The 23076-nt window shown below is 47.9% G+C and overlaps 2 protein-coding genes across 2 annotated transcripts in view; both read right to left on the bottom strand.

Annotated features, from left to right (window-relative positions):
- Positions 1–16825, bottom strand: part of LOC124695835 (xanthine dehydrogenase-like) — a 58922-nt gene extending 42097 nt beyond the window's left edge. The window contains 2 exon segments of the mRNA XM_047228647.1: positions 11408–11507; positions 16684–16825. Of these exon segments, the coding sequence (XP_047084603.1) occupies positions 11408–11507; positions 16684–16825 (242 nt within the window).
- A 1322-nt stretch (positions 16826–18147) lies between these two features.
- LOC124698678 (xanthine dehydrogenase-like) lies at positions 18148–22636 on the bottom strand. The gene is made up of 3 exons (XM_047231146.1): positions 22404–22636; positions 22127–22300; positions 18148–18630 (listed from the first exon to the last, which is right to left on the bottom strand). The coding sequence occupies exons 1-3, from the start codon at positions 22620–22622 to the stop codon at positions 18388–18390; spliced, it is 636 nt and encodes a 211-aa protein (XP_047087102.1). The 5' UTR covers positions 22623–22636; the 3' UTR covers positions 18148–18387.
- Positions 22637–23076: the final 440 nt, after the last annotated feature.

The following is a 23076-nucleotide window of genomic DNA, read 5'->3' on the forward strand; positions in this document are numbered from 1 at the left end:
CCTCGGCGTGTGCGGTACAATCTTTCGGCTTCTTCCAACCCACGCAGGCGCCGAACCCTTCGCTTTTGGGAACGGCTGAGCCCATCAGGGCACCACCCGGGCCGATGATATTTATCTTCTTCATCATCGTCCTCTAGTTCCTCGAGATCTTCCACCCGAGCGGACTCAGCATGCTTGTTCCGAGGCGGGAGAGGCCCTAGACGCTTGAACACGGACACGTTAGCTGCATCCTTCTTCCTTTGTTTGCATTCTGGGCAGTTCTCGATTGTTGGCAATCGGCTCATTCCTGAGTCCCAGCAATGTTTGAAGAACGGACAGTCCCAGTGCCTATCCATGTCATCCTGCCCCCTTGACCTTCTTTCAGCGTGATGATTGTACCCGTCGTTGTTTCTATCATGATGACGGTACCTCCTGCCCTCTGCATCAGACCGACAATTTCTCTCATCATCTACGTCGTAGCGCCGACATCGGTCGTACTGTTGCTCATATTTGTTGAGGAGATGCTCGGAGAGTGGACGTTGATACCGCACGCTTCTCACTTCCCCCTCTGTCAAGTACCGTCTGTCATCATCTTGGGGCCGGTCGCGTGGATCGGCCCCCTCTTTATCCTTGCCACGGGAGTGGCTGCTTTCTGCTTCATCTTTGCCATGGCGGCTTGCAAGCCCTGCCATGTTGACACCAAAGGAGAACTCTGGCTGGCATATGGAGTGGCTGAGATCCACCATGTTGACGCCAGGCAACGGACGTGAGTTTCTATCGAGCTTGATACCGTGCGGACGGGTCTTCTCAAAGGAGCCGATGAGTTCGGCTTCGAGGGTTGCCTTGATCTCGTCATGTTTCTTTTTGAGCTCATCGGGCAGATCCTCGTACTTGACCGGAGTGCTTTCCGCCATCTCGGATGTAGATGGCGATGTGGTGGATGTCGAAGGTGTGTCCCACCGGGCGTGCCAGAATGTGTTGACGTCAGAAACCCCCGGCGGGCAGAGACGGGCAACACAGTAGAGCCGGGAACAACTAGGGCTGCGGCCGGCCCCAGTCCCTCAGAGCGACGGCCCGCAAAGCCTCCTGGTCGCACGTCCGATGCAATCGCAAGGGCGTGCCACCTGACCTATACCTGGTCAGGAAGGTGTGGATGATGCCTCGCTTAGTTTCCTGCATGGCATACACGTAAACATTAAATACGAGCCTCGATCGGCTCTCAGGTTATCCTGTGAATCGGCTCAAAGAGCCGATCCACCCATGATTCGAACGAGGTGTCCGACTATATGGTGGTCCTGCTTGATCAAGATAAAGCTAATTAGATCTACGACGATTTAGGGTTTTCACCGCATAATCGGATCATCCTACTCACGATTGGGCCTCGCGCTCGCGCACGGTGACCGTAAGCCGATCCTAGACAGGGCCTAAAACCCAACACGAGGTTGATCCCCGGAACATCCTTTCTAGGGCTAGCAAACGCCACCCTACACGCCGCTGGATCCTCCAACCCTTTGTAAGGCCTAACTATTGCGGATATTAAACTAATCCTTGATGAACAAGGAGCAACCGTAACGGATCAGATCTACTAAACTATGATCAAGCGGGTGTCGCCCCTACACCTAAGATAGGTGTAAGGGCGGCTAGATGTGCAAGGGTTGCATAACGAAAGCATGTAATTCGAAGAACAATGCTAACCCTAACACATCTAAGATAACTACGTTGCTCGCCATCAAAAAGGCTTCGTACGAGCAACGCATGAACAACGTGGGCAGGCTTGTCTTTGCCTAGATCGCAAGATGCGATCTAGGCAGCATGGTGCTTACCGGAGAAACCCTCGAGACGAAGGAGTTGGCGATGCGCCGAGATTTGTTTGTGTTGAACGTTGGTTGTTGTTTATTCCATAAACCCTAGATACATATTTATAGTCCAGCGGACTTTCTAATTCAGGCGTGCACCTAACCGTGCACGGGTAAAACTCTAACTAACCGACACACAATCTAATATGTTACAGATACAAGGGCCAACTAGCCCAAACTTTGCATGTAAGGCCGGTTCACGTATTTCTTCTATACATATATCTTCAAGTCCATCTTGATCGCGGCCCACCTCTGACTCGGTCAAATTCTGGTGATAACAATATTATGGTGTTGTTAAGAAAATACTAGGCATGTAAATTACAAGGGGCGGAAAATTTAGCTTGTTATTTCTTAGTCATTGGTCACATCAAGAAAGTTATTTCTCAATTTAATATGCATGATGCTAAGTAAGTTAGTACTCCAAAATGCTCCTTCTTTCGGATTGTTGGCATCTCAATGTCCTAGTGCTGATGAAGAGTTTGAGTATTTGTCATGGGTTACATATTCTAGTGTGTTGTTGGTTTTTTTATGTATGCCATGGTTTATTCTTATCCTGATTTATTTTATGCTAAGAGTTTGGTTGGTCGATGCATGACTAATCTTGGTAAAAAACATTGGAAGGTTGTTCAGTTAATTTTTAGATACCTTTGTGGCACTTCTAAAACTTTTTTGAAATTTGGCAATACTGGAAATGGAATTGTTCGCTATGTGGATTCAAATTTGGTGCTGATTTTGATAAGAGAAGGTCTGTGCCAAGTCATGTATTTACTTTTGGTGGCTTTGTTGTGAGCTGGAAGGCTACATTGTTTGCAATTGTTGTCCAATCTACTACTGAAGTAGAATACATGGTTACTAATGAAGCATGGAAAAATCTATTTGGTTAAAAGATTTGTATGTTGAGTTTTGTGGAGATAATTCTTGCATTAATCTGTTTTGTGGTAGTTAAAGTGTCCTATACCTTACTAAAGATCAAATGTTTCATGAGAGAACAAAGCATATTAATAAGAGGTACCAAACATTGTTGCTCAAGGTAAATTAACGGTATGCACTCACGATAACCCTCCTAATAAGATGACAATGTCAGTTCATGTTGCTAAGTTTAAGCTTCCCATGCTCAAGCTTAGTTGGTATAACAGTTTAGGCCTAGTGGTTGTTTGGTGCCAAAGTGTTTTCTTCGTTATTCAGGGAAAAGTCTATGTTCAGGCTACAAGAAGAAATATTTTATGGCGGAGTTTGTTATGTTGTAATCCAAATTTATATAAAGGGTAACTTCTGACGAGCTGAACGAGGCCTCTCGTTGGGAGGCTTGGGCCGGCGCGAAGCGCACTAGGATCGTCATCGACCTATGTTACAATCACTATAAATACCTCTTTGTAAGCCGCCGCACTGGGATAAATGAAATATGTGAAATTCCCGGTGTTGTGTAAACTCTTCCCACATAGTAAAGATTTGTTGGCTGGCAGTCGTGGCTTTTTATGCTTCTCATTGGAGGGGTTTTTCCACATTAAAATCCTTATGTTCCTGTTTTGGTTTACTAAGATGTAAACTTAAAAAAGTCACAAATATACAACATGTGAACAACACTGTAACTCATATATTACCGGGATGATAACTTTTGAGCCACATGGCCAAATACGCAGCAGAACTCCTTCGTCAAGTGAATATGCATAATTGCAGGGACATAGCCACATCCACGTCTTCTTGGGAAAAGCTTAGAGCATCTCCAGCTGCGTCCCCTAAATGTTGTTTGGGCGATCGTGGAAAAGAAATGGAGAAAAACGCTTTTCAGTCGCGTCCTTCAAAGATAAATAGCGCCTCATTTTGTGCCCGGCGTCCCGGTATAGAGTCTCTACCGGGGACGCCGAACACAAAAACAGCGTCCGGATGCATGCATCTCCTAGTCCTCACATGTCATTCTCTTTTTAACACTTTCTCTCACCTATTTTTCCCACATGGAGTGATCCCCTCTATTAAAATACATGCATCTGGACGCTATTTGAGGGACACGGCTGAGAAGAACCTCTTTTTTTTTTTACAGATTTTTGGTCTCTTTTTGTCCAATGCTGTCTTCAAATGCGTCTCAACTCATCGTACCGAACTTTTTTGAGGACGTGACTGGAGATGTTCTTAGGAAAACGCTTGCTATCAGCCGACCGATCCGGCGCGAAAGATCGGTCGTGCTTTCGCACGAGGAAGCTCCTTTGCCCGCCCGGAAATCTTCTGGCCCACTAGCCGGCCTAGCCCATTAGTCCGTTTTTTTTTTGCTTTTGCTTGTAACGTGCTCCAGGCCTGCTTTGCTATATAATAGCTTAGATACAGGCCTGCAACGCTCCGCTCCTGCTTATGTCTTGCTAGCTTTTTTCTTTTCTTGGAAACGCATGATTTTATTGTGGCAATCACTTGTTACATTTGTTAAAATAGATTATCTTTTTTGTTGTAAATGAACCTAGAGCAAAAAATGTTGTTACAAACACAATTTTTGTTGTTGTTTTTGTTTATGATTTTTATTAACATATTTGATGATTTTTGTTGTAAATCATATTGCTTTATTACTTATTTGTAACATTGCTTTTTTTAATAATTTTGTTGTACTACTCCGTGATTTTTGTAAATATTTATGGAACTTTTTGTTGTGAAGGAACCTAAAGCAAAAAATTGTTTAAAAATAATTTTGTTGTAATACTCCGTGGTTTTTATAAATATTTATGGAAAATTTTGTTGTGAAGGAACCTAGCTGTAAAAAAATGTTTTATTTGTGCAAAATATTTGTTGTTTAAACATTTTTTGTAACATTACTTTTCTAAAAAAACAGTGGAGATTTTGTTGTAATAATTTGCAATTTTTGTGGGAATGGATAGCGATTTTTGTTGTAAACCAACGTCTAGCAAAATATTTGTTGTTTAAACATTGTTTGTAAGATTACTTTTTTAAAAAAATAGTGGAGATTTTGTTGTAATAGTAAATATTTTTTATAGACCGGGTGAGAGATTTTGTTGTAATATTTAGTATAACTTGGATCTGTCCTCGGGTGGCATTTGTGTTTTAAATATGGTGAAGGTCGGGTCCAAAGGGATATACCTTTCACTTTAACTGGGAGAAGAATAGGACCGCGGGTTAAGCTTCAGAAAAACAGGGGGCAAAATGCAAATATCGCACCGCGGTAGATTTCGGACGTCGGATCACGATCGGACGACGCGGAGAACGACCGATTTTTTGGGTTTCCATCGGGGGACCGACGCCTAGCGTTTCCCATGTTCTTAGCATGTCCACAGGAGTCTTGCTTACAACCGACATGGCTTCACTTACTGAAGTACAGTAGATGCGTTGCAATATCTTTGGTTGACTCGACCGAATATTTCGTTTGCAGTAAATCAAGTGTGTCAATTCTTTGTCACTCTAATGGATATGCACTGATCTGTAGTAAAACGGATACTGGGGTATGTCAAGGGAACCATTAACCTTGCTTGAGTTGAAGTTACAGAGGTCCTCGTCTCCGGAGCTTAGTGTACGCATACTAGGCAGGATGCCCTAATGATAGGTGATCAAACGGTGATTATGCGATATTCTATGGACACTGCTAGGGATTCTTGGGGGATTTGATTTTCCAGCCTCCTGGTTCTGGCGCTGATATGTGTTCTTTTTGCTGCCGAGTAGCAAAAGAAAATTCAGTTTTTTGCTTCAGTGTAGTAAAAAACCGTTCGCCAACGAAATAAAAGAAAGAGGCTGAGCTTGCCAGACAGACCACCGGAGACTCATCGGAGACATCGCCGGAGAGCCCGTAGCAAAAAAAAAAACTACTGTAGCAAAAACGAATATCGTCGGAGACATTGACGGGGAACTTGCCGGAAACTCACCGGAGACCCTAGTAACAAACATATTTTCCATTTGTAGCAAAATTGTAAAAATATTGTAGCAAAAAATTATGCTATTGTAGCAGAACTATACTTATCGGATACCTCGCCGAGATCTTGTAGCAACAATTTCGTAATAAGGTAGCAAAACAGCAGAACAATTTTTAGCAAAAGATTTATACTATTGTAGCATCATTGCCATACAAATTGTAGCAAAAATCCAAATTGATGGGAAACGTCACTCACTGGAGACATGGTAGCAAACTATTTGTACTATATAATCAAAACCGCATAACAAATAGAGCGAAAAGGATCTACTATTGCAGCTCTGGTGCCCCCGCTGTCCACCCCGGACGAGCTCGCGGCTGCGCTACGCCGGTAGCAAGGCCATGTGCCCAAAGGTAGTGGCCTCGTGGAGTATCGCATATATCGCCGGAGCTGAGACGGTTGAATCTCGCTGGAGCGGCCGACCAACTGGTCGGAGAGGACGCAGTTGTGCCTCGCCGTGGACAAGGTCGGGAAGGAGGTCGGGGACCGGGAGAAGCCGAGCCTGGCCAGGATAGGCACCGTCGAGATGAGCCTGGCTGCACCTTGCGGCGACGAGCGGATACTTGGACGGAGAGCGCGTGGGGACAAGCTCGGGAGCCTCGTCTCCGTCTCCGGGAGGAAGCCCTGTGAGGAGCGGCGCGCGACGACGGTGGGTGGCCCATGCCGGAGGTGCGAGGGAACAACCTGAGCGAGGAGTGGCGCGCTGCGGCGGCGTTCAAAGCAATAGAGCTGCGGTGGCGGCGCTGGGCGCGGTGAGAGCACCGGCGGCGGTGCTAGGCCCTGAGAGAGAGGAGCGGACGGCGGAGGAGCGACGGCGCTAGAAAGCATACACGAGAGAGGAGCAGCGGCAGCGCCCTGTGGAGGAGGTTGGAGATAGACTTGCAGGTGGGTTGCTGGTGGGGCCAGGAAAATAGCCACCGCACGATTAGATCCCATCCGACGAAGGCGCGTGCGGAGGATACGAGAGCGTGATCCTCCGGAGGCATAGGATCATTTTCCATATTCTACGGGCCGAATCTAGTACCATAGAGCGTACGGAAACAACCAACTGTCAGAGCATCTCCACTCGTGCCCCCGTCGAGGCCCCCGGCGAGCGTTTTTTCCATCCGGACGGCGTAATTCGGCCCAGTCGCGCCCCCGGTTCCTCGTTTTCGCCCGGATTTGGCCCTTCATCCATCCGGCGAGCCCACGCCACCCCGGCCCCCCGGGGAGCGCTCGGGGACTCCGGACGAGTGAAAAGCGGGGAAGGGCCCGATCCGTCGGTGACTCGACGCATGAACCCCACCGCCACGTCGCTCAAAATCTCCCCCACCCCTCGTATCTCTCTCGCCGCCGGCACCACCCCGCCGGCTTGTTGCCCAGATTCCGCCGCCCCTCCTTCCCCACCTGCCTATACCGCCGTCTTTGGACGACGGCCTATCTGGCTGCTCTTCCGCCGGCCTGTTTTCCGGCATGCTTGCTCGTCGTCGCTCGCGGCTCGGGTTGCCTCGACCACGCCCGTCAGGTGTTCGTCCATTTGCCTCGCCGGCCATGGACTCGGACGAAGAGGAGGAGCAGATGTTCGTCGAGCTTATGCAAGAAGAGATGGCAGCAGCCGCCCAAGACGACGAGCACATGATGATCCTTGGTTGCTTGGCAAGCATGTACGCCGGACTGGCAACTCGTCGACGTGGTGGGTCGGCACGAGGTCGCCGGAAGTGCAAGCCGAGACAGCGGAATGGAGGGCTACTGCATGTTGTACGCCGACTACTTCGCCGACAATCCATTGCACGGTGAGAGTGTTTTCCGGCGTCGTTTCGGGATGAGCAGAATGCTATTTCGCAAATTGTGTATGCCATCCGCCACTTTGATCCCTACTTCGGATGCAAGGCGGATTGCACTGGTTTGGTTGGATTTTCGTCCACTGCGAAGTGCACGGTGGCTATGAGGATGCTGGCGTATGGAGCTCCCGGTGATACTGCAGATGACTATCTTCGGATGGCGGAGTCCACCGCCCTTGATTGTTTCTACCGGTTCTGCAGGGCCGTCATAGCAGTGTTCGGGAACTATTTCTTGAGATCACCCACTGTCGAAGACACTCAGAGGATCCTTGCAACAAATGAAGCTAGGGGTTTTCCGGGGATGCTTGGAAGCATTGAGCTGCATGCATTGGCAATGGAAGAACTGTCCGTTTGCGTGGCGGGGAATGTACAAGGGTCACAAAAAAGGCTGCATTGTGATACTTGAAGCGGTGGCTACCCATGATCTTTGGATTTGGCACTCTTTCTTTGGTATGCCTGGATCCAACAATGACATCAACGTCCTAAACTGCTCCCCGGTCTTTTCCAAGCTTGTTGAGGGTCATGCTCCTCCGGTGGACTATGTGATCAATGGTCGGCACTACAACAAAGGATACTACCTTGCGAGACGGTATCTATCCAAAGTGGGCAACATTTGTGAAGACTATCTCCAACCTCGGCACCCCCAAACTTTGCGAGTTTGTCAAGAAACAAGAAGCTTGCCGAAAAGACGTCGAGCGAGCATTTGGTGTCCTCCAGCAGAGATTTGATGTCGTCCGGTTCCCCGCTATGACTTGGTCCAAAGATCAGATGTGGGAGGTGATGAACTGCTGTGTGTGCCTACACAATATGATTATTGAAGATGAGCGAAAGCATCCGGTTCCTCTGGCTGAGCAAGAAGCACCATATGAGAGAGAGGGTCCTCTTGCACAGCCTAATCACCAGGTGCCTCCATCATGGGCTGCCTTCTTTGCTATGCGCCAGGAGATTCGAGACTCTACAATGCATCAGCTGCTGCAAGATGATCTGGTGGAGCACATATGGAGGCTCCGAGGCAACGCCAACGCCGACGCCAACTAGTCTGTCTTAATTTGTTTGAAAAATTGTGAAATTGTGTGCTTCATTTGTTTCAGCACTTGTTAAACATTGTACTGATTATCGCCGAATTTGTTTCAGCAATTTTCGTACTCTTGTTTGCCGAACTTGTTAAATTTTATGTTGAATTTGTTTGAAATGTGTCAAATGGTCGAGGTTGGGGGTTTCCTGCCGGGGGGACGGCTGGAACTTCGGCGCTCCCCACGCCAAATCTTCATCCAATCCGGACGAAAATTTCGCCGGATTTGGCCGTGGGGAGCGCCAACGAGTGGGGATGCTCTCAATAGTCTAGTATGGAGGCGGAGTACAAGACCATAGCGAATGTAACAGCTGAAAGGAGTTGTGTTTAGCTAGTGCACATTTGGATTGAGAGAGGCGATGGTAGTTGTGTCCGAATTGGTGATACGATCCGTAGATAGGTAGATAGATACATATTTTTCGCAAAAAAGGTAGATAGATAGATAAATAGCTTATGGTTCGTTAGTTTGTTATGTTGCATCCTAAGCAAATTTCTACGGACCTGATGCATTTCAAACACTAAAAGTAACCGCGCGTGTCCGTTTGTATCGGACCGCGAACACGGACGCGGAAATGGTCTTCAGACCACCACTGTCCATCGGTGTCTGGAATGCCCCCAGCGGCTCACGTATTTGTTTTCTATATTTTCCATTGATGAGATAGAGACACATAGTTGGTAAAAAAAACATAAGAAATCTAATAAACGCAACAAAATCTACTATTGCCTAGTCGCTGTGGTGTGTGGTCGGTGACTTCCATCATCTCCCATGGCCTGTGTGGAGCCGGTGGCGGCATATAATATACTGGTGGCGCATGAGGAGGAGGAGGAGGAAGGGTAACCGCCTCCGCCGGCTGTGGCAACGGATCCCACGCCACGGGAGCAGCAACAGACGAGTAGCGCGCCTCACGCTCCCGAGTCACCGGCGTCGCCAGCGCCAGCGCGGACTCGCGAAGCTAGAATCTGAGGTCCTTCCACTAGGCTGGTCGAGCTCGCTCTGGTGAATGGCGAACTGGATGGCCTCGTCCTTGGTGAGATTCGGCGGCTGATGCTCCAGATCCCATGCCTCGCTGCTGTCATCGAAGCCCTCGTCCTCGTTGTCATCGTCGTCCTCATCGCCGACCTCATCGTCACCATCCTCGTCGTCGTCCTCCTCGCCGTCAGTGAGGGCATTCACAAGTTCGCGCTTGAAGAACCCGACGTCGCCGAGGTATCCCTCTCGCGACACAGGTCGAACTCCCACGTCCCGAGCGTGATCCAACTATAGGAGTTTAGGTCGAACGTTGAATCTTCGTAGAGATCCGGCGGCAGTATGAACCGTTGGCGACGGACCTCGCCGCGCCGTTCCCGTCCCGCACGAGGCACGGTACGCACCGACATGCGGCGGGAGTTGAGGCACCAGCCTCCGCCCGGTAGGCTGGCATTCGACCATGGCACCGGCCGGTCCGTCTCCCAGAGCTGGTGTGCAACCTCAACGGGGACGTACCGGTGTTATCGCGGCTTCTTACCTCCACTTGAGGACCCATCCTCGCTGTCGTGGTTCTTCTTTTTGAAGGGCCAGCTTTTGCCCATGGTGTAGGTCGGGAAATAGGGGCAGCGACTACCTGGAAAATGACAATGGCGTGAGCGAGGAAACCGCTGCCTCGCCTTAAAAGGGCTGGCGCGCCTCGCCTTCAATGCCCTGATGTAGAAGCCACTGTGTCGCCACTAGCGCAGACGTGCGAAAGGCGAGGCGCGTCATGCGTTAACACGGCGCAGAAAACTGCACTGCCCGCTCGAGCTATCCAAAGACGAAGCGTTCGTGGTCACTGATGGGCAGGCCACGGTACGAAAGCCGTGGACGCGTGCGCTGACCGCGCCATGTCCGCGGAGACGCATTGGCGATGGATATTTGGGCTGCGTATGTGTCCCCGTGGACAGGATTATTTTGCGTCGGGCCGTTGGATGTTGTAGACCCACTTTTTAACCGCGCAGTCACAAACGAATGCTTTGCGTCCATTTATTTCGGACCGCTGAAGATGCCCTAGCTACTTGTAACCTTAGCTCTATGAGCTGTATATATATGGAGCTAAGGTTGATGCATAGAACAATTCCCTGTCTCAGGAGGGCGTATGCTTTTTTTATTTTAAAATGCATCTTAGTTATATTTTTAAATATTTAAAAAAATTGGAACAAAAAATCCATATGTACATTATCACGTGCTACCGTCCATAAAGTTGTTTCATGAAAAATTTACTTGTCATCTAGCATGTGTTAAAAAGACAAAACTCAGTGTAAAAGTACACAAGATAAATTTTCTTTATTTTACATAGATCAAAAAAATATCCTTTTTCGCGAAACTTGACGAACGCACATATAATATTGATTATATCTACAATTTTTTGCCAAAGTTTTCTACATACCAAAATACGCTTTTTCAATAGAGGGAGTATATACATCTGGGCGCCGAATTGAATTTCCATGGCGTACGGACGTTACCTTACCTCCAGCATATGCATGCCTAAATTCAACAATAACCGATTGCTTTTCCATATTTTGTTCTGGGGTGTTCTTTGTGAAGTTGCAGGCCTTATCTTCAAATACTAGGTTCTTTAGGGCAAGTATTGTAAAAGGGCCTGTATGCATATTGTACCTGTCGCGTGTCACATCAATAAAATACCACCTCTTGTTTCAAAAAAAAAACAATAACCCACTGACATTTTCAGCAACATTTTATTCGAATTCAGCAACAATAAATCAAATTAGATAGAGTGGGTAACCCAAACAAAGGAATATGATTCTCACTCTGATTTGTTTGTAGTTTGATCATAGCACGACACCATGACAGTGCAGGCTCCACAACCGCCTTCACCACATCCAAGCTTTGTTCCCCGAAGGCCAATATCTACAGTACGGAATGAGAGAGAAATCAGATAGTACTTCGCGGACCAGCATATAGAAATAATGCAAGTAGCACGTGTTTGAAGGCTTGAAGTCTTGAAGCATACAAAGTTTGTATTTAAATAGCCGGCTATAGCCCGCTATAGCCCGCTATAGCCCGGCTATAGCCCCGCTATAGCTCCGCTATAGCCTTTCGAGCAATGTGCGACTAAAGACATTCACGTGCTAAAAGGTGGCTATAGCGCGCTATAGCCTTTTTCGGAGGTCGCGGCTATATCCTATAGCTCGCTATTTAAAACTATATTACAAACGCAGCAGCCTACGACACGCGAGGATTGCCTTGAGACTGCTCAGAGGGTGGTCGCTGAGTATGATCTATATGTAACATTCAAAATCAGTATAAGAAACCCGCCCGCGCAGCAAAAACCGAAGAAAAGGAAGCGTATATACTATAACACAAACGATTTCTCCAACTAGAATCGTGTGTATATCATCCATATTTGCAGACTTGTGCTTTTATTCAATCCATGTGATATATTTTCGTGCTTTCTTTTCCTTTCTCGCTTCCTTTTCCCGTCATTTCATTGCCTTCCCGCCACCTCCGGCTCATCTATAAATCGAGTGAGAGCCACCGGTAGCTTATATTTGCAAAAAAGGCTGAAAATACTACAAGAACAATGCCTCGCCGCCATGCTTAATTAAAGCGAGGACGGAGGCAGCACTAAGGGCTCCGCTTTCCGCAGAGCGGCGCGGCCCCGGTCTCTGATCCTATAGGAACAATGTCTCGCCGTAGACATGTGTTGAGTTACCAAGCATTGCTCACCCTCAGAGCGAGGATAGAGGCGGCGCTAAGGGCTCCGCTTTCCACAAAGCCTCCTGGCCATTCACGGGCCGTTAATGTTCCGGCCCTCCTGATGCCCGGTGAAGGCGCGCCCCCGGTCTCTGACCCTAGTGTTGAGTCATTGTTGGAGGACTCTGACTCACTAGAGGTCTTCATCGATGAATCTAAGCCAAAGAGAAAATACCGTACGTCCTCCAAGAGCGGAGCCGACGCTGATATAGCTTCGGGCTCCCGCAAAGGTCGTGCTGACGAAGATTTTTAGTTTAGTTAGTTACCGTATTAGATTTCTATATGTAATATGGGGGGAAATGTCGATCATGAGCCCACCAAATATTAAGTGTCGTAATTTCATGTGTTTTCTGTAACTGAAATGTTTGATTCATATTTTTTTTAGCCCATCGACCAGTATATTAATCCCAAGGACAAGAAACTCAATTTATCGTTGTAAGTTACACACAGTTTAGAACACAAAAGCGTATGTGATATGTGTTATCGAAAACGGCTAGTAAAAACCCGATGTGTGTGAAAGAACTAATGGCATGCGGCCAAAGTGCCGTAAACTGTGTGCGATTACTGGAACCGGCGTATGATTGTTCGAGGAAATAAGCCAATGTAGAGCACAACAACAAGCTCAAAGGCTAGTACATCAGCGAGTTTTTAAATATATACTTTTAGAACGCAAGCCCTATCCTAAGACATCACACACGGCTCTTTTGACAGAGAACCGTATGCTAGCCCTAGCCTAAGGTATCACACACAGACGTGCTCGAACAAGACAGTGTGTGATGTGCACATATTCCTTAAATACCGGACCCCTTCCTTTAGCCTTGCTCATAAACTCCTCAAACATTTCTAGCTATTACTTACAGCCCCGTCACTCGCATCCCTACGATCTGGTACTGTTAGTCGTCTCCATGGTCAAGTAGCCCATTGGATCTGATGGCACCAACACCATAGATTTGAGCGATATACAATTTCCGGACTTAATTAGGGGTACCCTCTAGTTTGGGATTTGGATTTTCTAATTGTGATTCGTTCCATCTATGTAAGTATTCTACTTCCCCATTGCGACTGCGAGGATTTGCATGCTGAGATAAAGCTATGTGTTGAAGGGTTGAACATCGCTGTTGAGGAGAAGAAGAAAGCAACAAAAAAAACGAAGATATTTGAAGAAGAAAAGATGAAGATGGACCTACATTTTGCAGATATTGTCCACGGATAGAAGATGAAAGCAGAAGCAGACAAGTTGAAGATGAAGAAGATTAAAAAATATGTCCGGGACACGAAAAATAGGCTTCATTATGATTTGGCTGTTGTAGATATACTTCGTGGGTATATCAACGACACGGTCCAATACCGGAAAGTCCTGGTGGCTCACAGATGGTGGTTGGACTTATGACCCAACCGAACGATCTAGTTGCTGATTGACCAAGGTGGAGAGTCAAGAATCAGAAGCTCTATCCGGATCCGCACCGGCCTAGTGGTTTGGATCCGTACCGACATAGGTTAGCCGGATCCTTAATTAGGTATACAATAAGTTGTACCTAGTTAGGATATTGCTAGTAGAGTCCGATCTGGACTGTTCCTTGTAAACTCTAGATCTTGATGCCTTTATAAGACGGATCACGAGAGCCCTTGAGGGAGAACAAATTCTCTCATTGTAATCGTGCACTTGTTGTCCTTATAGTGAATTATAGCAATGCGTAGGGTTTCGCCAACATTGTGAGATCTGAAGGTAGGTAACTTGTGTCTCATCGTCTCGGTAGCTCCCGCCTTTCGCCCACCTTTCTCTCTCCATGTCGTGAGGTACCCTTCATGGCATACTCGTCATTCAAAAAATTACATTGGCTATCATTGTAATCCTAATAGGTGTTATAATAGCATTTTCAGCTACATCTAGGTGCAAGTAGTAGAGATTTTTCTAAACAATCCTCATGGGTGAAAACTTAAAATAATAAGTGAAAAGTTGGAATCAAATTTTGAAAGCAGTATCTCGCACGGCTAAAAGAAAGAAAACGACAATGCAAATGGTTATGACTAATTGAATCATGTGTGCCATGTGGGCTCATCGCGTCGCCATACTAGCCAGGCGAGCCAGGCCACGTTGACGGCTCGGGCGGCCCAGGCATAGGTATGCCACCTCGGTGGGACGCATCAGCAGTCTGAAGCTGCGAGCGGGTACTACACCACCACCGGACGCAGGAGTTCCTCCCCCTCGTCGCCGGCGTTTTCACCGAATCGTCATCGCTGTCGCAGATGCGCTTCTCGCATATGGACGACCACGTCTTGTACTCCCTTGAGTTCAGCGAGAGCGACGTGACCGTTGATCCCAGCGCCCCGTTCTCTCCGGTGACTGCACCGTGACGTCACGGCTACGCTCTGGACCTCAATAGGTACTACACTGACTCGCCAGGCATGTGTTGCGGGTCTAGCAGTGGCCGACACCAGGCTACCTCGCTCCATGTCCAGCTCCGACGACATCAACATACACTATGTGTTTAGCAATTCGTCTGGTGCGCGCATGGGCGAGGACGAGGTAAATTTTGCACTTTTATTGCTTGAACATTTGCTTGTGTGCAAAAAGGTTCAACATTCTGCCGCGCTGAGATCTTGAGTGACATGATCCATCGCAGCCACAACACCGAGCCTGTCCTCAGCGAGGGGGCAAGACATGAGGAAGGGGCATAGGTGATTGACATCGAGGCCGGCGTCACCTTGAAGAAGATGAAGAAGAAGGCCGGGCGGCACCCGTGGGCCAAGGGGAAGACCTTGGAGGACGAGTGCCTCATCGACACGTGAAAGGTGCCGGTGAGCTTATGCCCCATCACCGGTACCAACCAAAACGGTGGCAAGTACTGCAAGCGCATCTACGATCAATTCAACAAGAGGAAGAACTTCGGTGACTACGCCACCATTCAGGCCTATTTTCCGTTTTTAATTGAGAAGGTGAGACCTTAAATGAATAGAATTACCCATTTTTTTTATCTATATTGTGGTGTCTCACATGGAATGGAATGGAATGCAATCCATTGATCTAGATAAAATGTTCGTCTACGTTACCCCTTCCCGGGAAAGGAGATAGCTTTCTTGCCACAGCTAGGATGACACCTTTCTTTATCAACTTTTTGGGTCAGTCAGCCATGTCTCACATGTGGAACATCATAAACAAAAATGTGCAACAAATTTCATGCATGCTACACGAAGGCCACAAAATGGCATGCGAGCGGGTAGTCAATGGTAGACGTCGTAAGTGACTATCTCTCAATGCCTATGTCTCTATGCTCACCGTTGTGTTCATGCATTGAATTGTTGATGCTAGATTCTCGACAGCCTCCCCTTCTACAAGAATGAGGAAAAGGGCAAAGACTTCACCTTCATGCACTGCTTCAAAAAGCTAGAAGGTTGCAAAAAATGGGACAACATCCGGCTCACTCTCAAGGACAGAAAAGACGGCAAAAGTGAACTGGTCACCGCCGCGTCCGCCTTGATGTGACACCCAATTGGCAACAAGAAGATGAAGGCCGAGAGGAGTGTGGCATCGACATTAGCTTCCATTGACGCATCCATTGAGAAGATGGTGTCCTCCTTCACCATCGAGAACACGGATAGGGATGAGAGGGGCGTCACCATGTGGAAGGCCATGTTGGACAAACAAATGTCAAGATTGGCCTTGAGAGGGAGAAGGGGGAGGCCGCCAAGATGGAAGCCCATGCCAGCATGATGAAGGCCATGAATGAAGCATCCAACATCGCGTTAGCTAAGATGACGCAAGAAGCAAAGATCTTAATGGTGGACATGGCAAACATGGATCCATTGGAGCGAGCGTGGCACGAGATGTACAGCAAGAGGATCGGCAAGGAGGTGATGGCGGCCCAAGCAGCGGCGGCATCGACGGCCATACCAGCATCGACAACACCACCCGTGATTGACGCCTAGCCGCCGGTGATCGACGCCTAGCCGGATGTCATGGAGGTGGCCCGGCCGCTGAGGCTGTTCCTTTGATCCATTTGACCATGAAACCCAAGTTGTTTTTTTTTGTAGCCGGACTATGAGATGAGGCTAAGTTGGTGACGGGATGTTGGCCAACGTTTAAATTTCTACTTGCAAAACTTTATTCGAATTTCTATCTCTATTTGCTAGATTTATTTATTTATTTTTGTCAAAAAATCTTATTAGGAGTGCCGGTTTGGAGTAGCTCGTGTGGGCAGCCCTCCCCAAGTAAAGGGAGTGAATTCCGGGACGTTTCATTAGGACTGCCAACACCTATTTAAGACGTGCAAGTAGAGGTGCTTTTAAAGTGTAATAGTATGTAGAGACAAGCAGGGTGAAGGAGGATGACCTCTGAGGTACCGAAGGAGGGTGAGGTGGGCGAGGCCGTCAGGGAGCACGCGGCGGACGCCATTGACGTAGATGACCGCCTCGTCAGACCAGTCCACCGCCGCTGCCGTCCCCTCCTCCACCTCCTTCGTGAGCGACCCCATGAGCAACTTACTTGAAGCGGCGAAGCGTACGCTGCTCACGCCGGAAGAGGGTTGATGGAGAGTCCCGATTTGGGTCAGTTATGTGGAGACACGAATCTGTCGACAAAGGCAAACCCACGTGAGATATAACTGTTGGCAACCATGGGGTCACATCGGGGCAGGTGGAGGATCCCTTTCGTTGATGATGCAGCAGCAGCTCTTCGCGTTCGCGACCATCTCTCTCTGGCGGGATCTGTCGGCCGCAATCCAATCATGGTGGAAACGGACTGTATGGAGGTCGTCAAGGTGATGAACAATAGTGGCTGTTGTTTTGGACAGACGGCTTATGTCATCGTTGTCATGTTAAGCCATTGTCCTAGGGAGGGCAACTCATGTTCTTGCTAGTAAATAGGATCGGAGTGGCCTCAGTCCATTGTAGTATTTGTGTGGCAAGAGGGAGTAACCTCCTGATTTTGTTTTTCCTTTTGAGACTGTATAATCTTGCACGATGTATCTCTATTCCTTACGCCATGATGGTTTTCAAATAATAAAATGTTAACATGCCAAATGGTGATCGTGACTATGCATGTGGCGCGTACAGTTGAAGTGATAGAGAGTGGATTGTAGGGATGGAATGGTGATCGTATAACCTTCCAAGAAAAATATCATGATTGCTATGTATCACGCACTCTAATTCGATTGAGCTAAATACATGGGCCATCCCAATAATTGTCCTCTATCCTCTATGTGCATTTTAGTACCACTTCTGGCAAAATGGGTGTAGTAGTCCTAATAGTTTTCAATCTGTGCAAAATTAGTTCCAATCTGTGTCATCGATTGCGTGCAATACCGTGGATGGTTTGAAGATCCGCCGCAATACCGTGTATGGTTTGTTTGAAGACCTGCCGCAACACAGTACCGTCTACCCACCCAACCTTCGTTTGCTTGTTTTCAGTTGGATTGCTGCTGCAACCGTGAGGTTTAGCTAGGGTTCTTTGCTGTGGATGGTCAAGCATGGTTAGGTCAAAAAAAATTGTGATCAACTAGCAGAGCCAGTGTTTTCTCCTCCTTTGTGGCTTCAATCATATCCACAGAATCACTGTCACACACTCAATGTACTGCAATGCATTTAGATGGTCCTTCCCCGCCAATATACATGCAACATTATCCATCTCATATCCAAGCTGCCTGAAGAAATCTTCAATCCACAACAGTGAAAAGGTTTCATAACTACAATTGTCAAAGAAATCTGTAAGTCCAAGTATCCTTAGTCCGCCGAAAAATCAATTATGGCCCAGCTGAATTGAAAACGAGTGATCATTTTCCCAGTACAAACACATGTAGAAATTCAACTTACTGTCCAGGTAACAAATTATAGCCACAATCCTCATAAGTTTGAACTGTATATACTGTTTTTGCTGGTGTTACTGTCCAGGTAACGAAAGTATGTGGTATTCTTATTTCTATTTCCTAAATTGATGCATTACCTATACTTTTATTTTGCACACAGTGGCACCGGGCTGTACAACACATAACACGTAGTCATTTTACATTCTGTGTATCCCCTACCGTGGCAGTAACCACTATACACTAAGCTTGGGACGGTAATATACGCTAGCAAATTTCTTCGTAATGGAGTCAACACAGGCCATCCGTATTCTTTCAGGTGTTGCCGGGTTGTCGAGGGGGAACCAGTCAAGATGACCCTCCTCGGCCCTGGCTGCGACGACCGCATCTTTTATCGCAAACAAGATGGCGGAGGCAAGGAAGAACGGCGGCTCTCCTACAGCCTTGGATGAATGGATGGCCCTTGGATTTGGGACGCCCTGCAGTGAAGAGAATAACGTGTGGGGTTAATCAAGAGACACCAAGTAAATGAAAAGAGATGGACGGTTTGAAAACAACGCAATTCAGAAGCACATTGTGAAAGATAGCTAGCAAGTTGATATGCAAATGATATTCTTTTGTTACGTATGCAAGATTCCGCGTTTCCCACTTTCTTGATCCTGTGCAATAATGTATGTGGGAAGTACTGTCCAGTTCCCACTATAAAGATCAAGCAAACTGTGGATACCTACATCTACACTTCACATTATTTCTTCCATATGTCTATGGTTGCTAGAGTGGTAGAAAACCATCCTGTCAGATATCAATGGCTTCCTTTTTCATGAAAGACATCAATTCTTTTCAGATTTGAGTTCGATTATAAATTAGTTATGCTCTCCCGCGAGCTGCTGCTCCGCTTCGACAAGGCCCAGGAAGATCGCATCCTAACCACGGACGAGAGCTGGCTACGCAAGCAGATCAAAGCCTCCTATATGGGGCTTGCTTCCCTGGAACGGACAATCGCTCGCCAACGCGCGCGCATTGCGGTGCTCAAAGACAGTGACGCAAACACCTCTTTTTCCACCGGCAATGCAGCTACCGGCACCAGAAGAACAACATCCAGGGCCTGACTGTCGATGGAAACACGCTGACCGATCACAGAGACATGGCTGAAGCTGCATTCAACCACTTTGACGCACTGCTGGGCACCAATGTGGACCGTACGCACACTCTGGACCTGGGCAATCTCATTGAGCCCATCGACCTGGATGCCATGGACGCGATCAAGCGGCTCCCAGCCAGAAAAGCCCCAGGACCTGGCGGCTTGACCGCGGAATTCCTCCGCGCCTGCTGGAACATTGTGAAGCAGGACTTTGTCAGAGTCTTTCAGCAGTTATACGAGCTACGTGGCAGGGGGTTTTGCAAATTAAACCAGGCCCTCCTAACCCTGCTACCTAAGCACGCCGATGCACACTGCCTCGGTGATTACAGGCCCATAAGCCTGATCCACCTGGTGGCCAAAGTCTTCGCCAAAATCCTGTCGCTGCGCCTCGGACCACGGCTCAACGACCTTGTCAGCCCGGTGCAAAACGCCTTCATAACCGGCAGAAGCGTCCACGACAACTTCATCCTCGTTCGCCAATCAGCACGCCTCCTACACCAGCTTGGAGCCCCGCGTATACTGCTCAAACTGGACCTGGCACGGGCCTTCGATTCCTTATCCTGGCCATTCCTGTTCGAGGTGAGACGGCAGTTCGGTTTTGGAGACAGATTCCTGGATTGGGTCGCTATCCTACTCGCCTCCGCAAGCACAAGAGTCCTGCTCAATGGGGAGCCTGGACCACCGATCTGGCACCGCCGTGGGCTGCGCCAAGGCTATCCCCTATCCCCTCAGCTCTTTGTGCTCGCAGTAGACGTCCTCGGACGGCTCATCAAACGAGCAATGGACATGGTGGTCTTACAGCAGCTGCACCCTAGACGCACGCTCCCTTCCATATCGCTGTACGCGGATGACGTGATAATCTTCTGTCACCCATCCGCGAACGACGCCATGGCTATCAAGGAGATTCTTTCGCTGTTTGGCCACGCCTCTGGCCTGCGCGTCAACTACAACAAAAGCTCTGCCACACTAATACAGTGCGACGAGGAGGCGGCTGCACCCGTGACACAGCTTTTGGGCTGCCCCATAGTGCAATTCCCCTTCTCCTGCCTTGGGATCCCGCTGACCATCAGACGGCCGACGGCAGCGCAATTGCAGCCCATTGTCGACAGCATGGCAAACAAGCTGCTCGCATGGAAATCAAGGCTAATGCAAAAACCGGGAAGGCTTGCCCTGGTGAAATCGGTCCTTGGCGCAATCCCTATCCACCAAGTGTTGGTGCTGGCGCCCGTGAAGAAGACGATCAAGCTCATGGAGAAGATCGAGAGAGGCTTCCTTTGGGAAGGGCGGAGCGCGGCAAATGGAGGCAGTTGCCACGTCAATTGGCGGTGTGTTTGCCGGCCCATCTCCCACGGCGGACTTGGAATCCAAGACCTGCATAGGACAAGCCTGGCCCTCCGCACGCGCTGGTAATGGCTCAGCCGCACGCGCTGGCAATGGCTCAGCCGCACTGACACCAACCGAGCCTGGTCTGGTCTGGACCTACAATTCACCACCGAGGAGACGGACTTCTTCTTCGCCTCGACAAGCATGACGATCGGCAATGGCCAGACCGCAAAATTCTGGGAGGATCGCTGGATACGAGGCCATGCAGTCCGCGAGATCGCACCTGACCTCTACGCCTGCATCCCCAAGCGCCGACGCAAGACGAGGACTGTGGCCGACAGCCTGGCTGCGAACCATTGGGCACAAGATATACATGGCATCATCGGCATCAACGAGCTCGGCCAATACCTGCGCCTATGGCAGCTCGTCGAGCACACGCAGCTGACCACTGACAACGATGCCCTGGTCTGGAAGTGGCACAGCAGCGGCAAGTACAACGCCAAATCGGCCTATCTCGCATCGTTCCAGGGCTCCACCAACTGCGCTTCATGGAAGCTCATATGGAAGAGTTGGGCGCCTAACCGAGTCAAATTCTTCCATTGGCTCGCCAACATCGACCGATGCTGGACCGCTGATTGACTCGCCAGGCGAGGCCTGCAGCACCATGCCAAATGCCTGCTCTGCGACCAAGAGGCAGAGACCATCCACCACCTCTTCATAGGTTGCCCTTTCTCGCGGCAGATTTGGCATGAGATACTATCCTGGCTTCGCATGTCCTGCAGGCCGCCGCTGGACGATGCATCCCTAAACGCATGGTGGACCGTGGCTAGGCAACACACCCCCAAACCTATGCGCAAAGGGCTTGCAACCATAGCCCTGATGGTGCCCTGGATGATCTGGAAACACCGTAACAGCTGCTTTTTTCATGGACAGCAGCCCTCCATCCGCAGCCTTTGTGCTACCATCAAAGACGAAGCGGCGGCCTGGGCTCTAGCTGGTGCTAAGGGACTGAGAGACGTGCTACCAACAACCTGGGATGTGCACTAATTTTTGGCTGTAATAAACCCCTGTATTACCTCCTAGGAGGCTTGTGAAACAACTTCTATCTTTTCAATGAAATGAAACACAGAAAGGTAACACAAGGCAGAATAGCAGCAGTTAACTGCTACGATCAATATACGACAGCTGATTGACCATTAACAGGATTAAAAAATGGATGGATAAAATGGGTCAGATGTCTGCTTTCATATTAAAATGATTTTCACGGTAGTTTTAGTGAGCTTATTACTGCGACATCTGGTGAGCATGTTACCATATGTGTAAAAAACAAATCACGTAATTTGAACTAATGCAGGAAGCACCCCTGATTTGTAGCGTCTCACTTCTATAGTTGCAGTAAAAAAACAGCACTTTCTCCATTGTAGTAATATTTGAATCAAACTTCCTTTTTTCAATGAGAATCCAACTTCTTCGACCAGGTCTATATAGAAATGGAAAAAGGGGGAACTTACCTTCAACAGTGAAACCTTGAAATTGAGAGGTATATCATTTACAGAGGGTATTTTGTAAGAGCCAGGACCACAAGTGAAAAGGTGTCCAGGGCGGATCCACTTGTGGTTGTCATCCCCCCACTTTAGCTCTTCCATGGCAGCCCAACCCAGACCTTGGATGAAAGCTCCTTCAATCTGAAGTAAGCCATGCAAGTTAAAGAACAACAAAAGAAAATATATGGAAGAAGGATATCACTACTACTCCAGATTCCTATTCTGTCATATCCTGTAAACATACCTGGCCAATATCAATTGCTGGATTAATTGAATAGCCAAGATCCATGACTATATCAGCTGTCTTTGTGTGGAAATCCCCCGTTAGGGTGTCAATCTCAACTTCTGCAAATGCGGCTCCATAGGTGAAGTAATTAAATGGACTTCCCTTGCCAGCAATCCAATCAAACCCAATATCAGGGGTGATATAAAACCCATGAGCAGAAAGATCTACCCGTTCCATGTAGCATGCTTCAGCTAACTGGAAAATAGAGTACCAAACCAAAATTAATTGAACTGCTAATATTTTTACAGCTGGAATACAACATTTTTTAATTAATTTTATGTGAACATACTGAAGGAGATATGCCCTAGAGGCAATAATAAAGTGGTTATTATTTATATCTTTAAGTTTATGATAAATGTTTATATGTCATGCTATAATTGTATTAACCGAAACATTAGTACATGTGTGATATGTAGACAAACAAGAAGTCCCTAGTATGCCTCTTAAACTAGCTTGTTGATTAATGGATGATTAGTTTCATAATCATGAACATTGGATGTTATTAATAACAAGGTTATGTCATTGTATGAATGATATAATGGACACACCCAATTAAGCGTAGCATAAGATCTCGTCATTAAGTTATTTGCTATAAGCTTTCGTTACATAGTTACCTAATCCTTATGACCAT

Source organism: Lolium rigidum, chromosome 3, assembly GCF_022539505.1.
Source record: "Lolium rigidum isolate FL_2022 chromosome 3, APGP_CSIRO_Lrig_0.1, whole genome shotgun sequence".
Lineage (NCBI taxonomy): Eukaryota > Viridiplantae > Streptophyta > Magnoliopsida > Poales > Poaceae > Lolium > Lolium rigidum.